Genomic DNA, 4,347 nt, shown 5'->3' with positions numbered 1-4,347 from the left:
AAAATAGAATCTTGACTGTTCTTAATTTTTAAATAAAATAAAGGGCCATATAGGGCTTAAAATACCTATTACAATACGTTTTCCTCAAGTTACAAGTCAATTTATTTTTATTAAAATTGTAATAATAATATAGAAGATGAGAGTGTTCTTCCCGGCTATCTTTTCACAAGGTTTCATCTCAGTGTCTGGCTAAATATTAAAGCAGTGTTGTTTTTCTCTCATTTGGGATTGAAGCTAATGTCATTTGTTTTAATACCCTCCAAATCCTCCAGGTGTAAGTTACACCTGACTTTGTATAAAAGGACAACGTGAGGCTTCCCTGTCTGGACAACTAATTCTGGAACAGCAGCTCTGATACAGGTAACCTTTTTAAAAAAATCTTAATTAAGACTTTTTTGAAAAATGCAAAGTATTTGTAAGACTTTAAATACAAAAGTTCCATTTTAAAGCTGAGCATTGAAGGAGGCCTTTTTCTTTTTTTTCTTTTAATGTGTTTGTTCTATTTTCCTTTCCTTCTTAGAACATAAAGGAGATTATTTGTAGGAGTAATAGAAACCTCATTTATCCAGTAGTATTTTGATGATTTCAATATTTTTATTTCTAGCAGAACTGGCTTCACATACACATTCAATGAACAAATCTCTTATCTTCTAACAATAACAGTCTGTTTTGCTGACTACATCATGTTTGTTTGTTTGTTTGTTTGTTTGTGTGTATGTGTGTTTACGCCCATCATTTCTGCTCAAATGTAAACCTTTATATCAGCATAGAAAGAATAATAATGTCTTTTTCTTGAGATATATAGAATTTAAACCACTTTAGCATCTCTGAACCCTCTTGTTTTCATTACAGGATGAAGACACTTAATTTGTATGCCCTGTTACTTTGTTGGAGGACTATTTGTTGTAATCACTGTGAACTCTCTAATGTCACAATTGTGGTGGAGAAGGAAGAGTGTGGCTTCTGCATCAGCGTGAATGCGACTTGGTGTTCTGGCTATTGTTTGACAAGGGTGAGATTCCAACACAATAAGAACAATTAAAAAGTATTAAATCATTTCGGGTCCAACATCTGAGATCCAACAAAATACAAAATAACAGTTGTGTTTGTCAGTGGAGCCAGTTGAAAAGAATACTTCCAGTGCTCTCCTTGGTCTTTAAGAATATGCAAAAATTTTCTTCTCCTTCATGAGAATGTGTACCTCAATATAGTAAGATGTGTCAAAAAATGTCACTCTCCATGAGATTTTTCACTCTTATTTAAGAGTGAAAATACCAGCACTTTTTATCAATAACAAAAAACAAGGGGCTTTAAAAAACAAAATACATTGGGAAGATTGCATAAAATACTGTGTTTTCATAGAAAATAATGTAGGGGTTGCAAGAAAATATTGTTTCGTTGCAATTATAGATTTATAATCCAGACTTACAGATCCTTAACTGCTGTGTATTCCATTGTGTTGTATATTCATAGTGATGGTTCTCATAAATGTTACAGGAAATCATGGTACTCATAATGCCACCTTAAAATAATTCCAGTTCTTTACAGCTACCTTTTTTTTGCTATGGAGAAATGTGTGATGCAATGTCATGGGATACAGACTTGGAACAAGTTGTCTTGAAACAAATGTTTTGGATATGACCAAATGTAATATGGAAATTGATTCTCGTTTAACCAATTGTTCAAAGTTCACAGGAGTCATGAGATAATATGATGAAACAACTCTATGTAGGTTTTATCCAGTGTTTAAAAATATCAGAAAAGCTATCACGAAAAGATTGTTCTAACATCCCTGTTGAAAAATTCATTCATTTTTTTTTATCTTTTGCTGTCTTTATTAGGATCTCAATGATAAGCACCCCTTCATAAAAAATGTCCAGAAAGTCTGCACATTCAAGGCAATTGTGTATGAGACTATAAAGATCCCAGGCTGTGCTGGTCATACAGAATCGCTTTATTCCTACCCAGTGGCTACCGAATGCCATTGCGACACCTGCAATACAGACATCACTGACTGCACCAGTAGAGGCTTGGAGCCAAGTTACTGTTCCTATGGTCAAAAGCAAATCAGGGAGTGAAGATTTCTTGTGTTTTTCTTAATATTTGTAAAAGCCATAATGGAGGTAAGCACCCGGAGCTCATGTCAGTGATGTATACACATTGCATTTATCTTCAATAGCTTCATTGTGGCATTTGGAACAAAAAGGTTTCTCTAATGTTCAACAGCTTAATGCCTTTTAAAGCTCAGCTCCTGTAAGCTCCCATCCTCCTCCATCCCTCTTCCTCTCTTTCCTGTTTTGGACTTCTTTCTGGAACTTCAGTATCTCTTTATAATGTGTTTTCTGAAGAAGCAGTGGAGTGTGAGTACCACATTCAATGTGAGCACCGCATTGGTACTAGAATAGTATGCCCTGCTGGTGTGCATCCCATTGATAAGCTAATCCAGATGCAAAACATTCCACAGAGCGGGAGAGACAAAGAGGTTATTTATATGCATGGATACCCATCCTCATCCCATACTTGTACTTAATGTAAGCAGACAAGAGTGAGAAAGCGGCAATTCTGATATACAAATATATCAGCCAGATCCCATATTTTAACTAACTACTGAATGTAAGTAGAATGCCTAAGTGTGTCCGTATGTGAATTTGACAGCCATGGCTCCATCCTATGAGATCCTGGGATTTATTGGTTTGATGTTATGCATATGCTACAGAGTATTAATCCTCTCCTACAAAGTACCTCAGTAAACCACAGGTCCCAGAATTCCTTAGAATGCAACCATGTTAGCAAAAGCAGGATCAAACTGCTCTATATAGTGCAGCTAAACTGCTAAGAGGCAGTGCAGCTACATTCACACTTTTCCTTTTCCAGTGGGGCAAGAGGGAATCCAGAACTGCCACTGCAAGTGCCTTGAAGTATTAGTATTGATAAGGCTATAAGGGGTGGATTGCAAAAATAAATCTACCACTCTAAAAAGCCTCCATAATCAACATGCATGCATTTGTACGCACTAAGAGTCAACATAAGTTTTTAAAATGTAAGACGTATGGGGTTTCAGTGGACTGTGAGAAGACAAGAAAAGCTTGGAGATCATAAAAATGCCCTGAAAATGCTGGCAGCCCACTCTACCTTCAATGTGAGTTAAGGATTGTTTCATAGCTTCTGAATACATATCATGCTGTGCTTCTGGTATCATATATATTTCATATAAATGCATCGACTCAGAGATAGCTTATTCTCTTATTGTGGACATCTCTGCTAAATATGATTTCTCTTTCATTTATAACTGAATATACCATTACTTGTTATACTTATGAAGGACACCATTGTTACCACTATAGGTCCAAGCCTAGCCCAAAACAGCTAAAGTTAGTTGCAATTAATTAAAAAGTAATCTTTGCTTCCCTGCTTCTTAAAAATAAAATACTTATTTCCTGTTAATTTGTAAAAGGTGCATCAGCACAACACATAGCATTTGACATTCCTCTTCCCTCACTATTTTGCGAGGTCATACCCTCTAACATTTAAGTAACTAAAAAAACCCAGAAATAATTACAGTGTTGCTTAATTGTAATGTTATTGAGGAAATTATTTGTTTTTAGCAAGTTGCTTTCAAGCTCTGATGTAAGCTAAGACATGCCTAAGATGAATTTTTGGAACCATGTTGGGCAATTACAGACACCATTAAGGTCTGTTCATTGCAAAGATATTCATTGTACATGCGTGCCTAATTTTGCAAAGCCTCAGACAAAGAAGTGCCTTTTTCAGTCTTTTTATGCATGCCTGGCACCAACCTTTTCCCCCTTGTCCTAGCTCAAAGGCTTTCTAGCAGTATCACTATTGGGAGAATGATTAAGGAAGGCTGGAGAAACACATATTCCTTGTGTTTTGCTATATCAACATGTTTGCAGTAAACAATATAAAAGTCTTGAACTAGGAAAGAATGAAATTATTTTCTAGTCGATCATTGCTAGCAGCAGGCAAGGAAAACTGCAGCTGCCTCCAGAATTTATTAAGGAGCAGATATAAACAATAACAAATAAGGATATAAGGATTTAAACAGCGTTTCCAGCATGTTTAAAAAGCACAAATTCATAAGCTTGGCCATCCATATGGAAATCATAGGAAAAGAGTTTCTTACCATTTATCTCTGGATCTTCAAGCACAGTTGGCCCTCCGTATCCATAGACTCAACGATCTACAGCTTAAAAATGTTCCAACATTTTCCAAAAAACATATCTTGATTTTTGCCATTTTATATAAGGGATATCATTTTACTACATCATTAAATGGAACTTGAGCATCCATGGATTTTGGAATCCACAGGAAATACAAACCCACTGT

The 4,347-nt window shown here is 35.7% G+C and overlaps 1 protein-coding gene across 1 annotated transcript; it reads left to right on the top strand.

Annotated features, from left to right (window-relative positions):
• The first annotated feature begins 718 nt into the window (after positions 1–718).
• fshb (follicle stimulating hormone subunit beta) lies at positions 719–2,383 on the top strand. The gene is made up of 2 exons (XM_003214682.4): positions 719–1,012; positions 1,842–2,383. Exons 1-2 carry the CDS (start codon positions 854–856, stop codon positions 2,076–2,078), a joined length of 396 nt encoding a protein of 131 aa, XP_003214730.1. The 5' UTR covers positions 719–853; the 3' UTR covers positions 2,079–2,383.
• The last annotated feature ends 1,964 nt before the right edge of the window (positions 2,384–4,347 follow it).

The sequence above is a fragment of the Anolis carolinensis genome, chromosome 1, assembly GCF_035594765.1.
Source record: "Anolis carolinensis isolate JA03-04 chromosome 1, rAnoCar3.1.pri, whole genome shotgun sequence".
Lineage (NCBI taxonomy): Eukaryota > Metazoa > Chordata > Lepidosauria > Squamata > Dactyloidae > Anolis > Anolis carolinensis.
This window is presented reverse-complemented; position numbering and strand designations above follow the sequence as displayed.

Coding starts and splice junctions, on each gene's coding strand:
- fshb (XM_003214682.4), top strand. CDS start 854: ATGAAGACACTTAATTTGTATGCCCTGTTACTTTGTTGGAGGACTATT. Junction 1,013..1,841: donor CTGGCTATTGTTTGACAAGG/GTGAGATTCCAA, acceptor TGTCTTTATTAG/GATCTCAATGATAAGCACCC.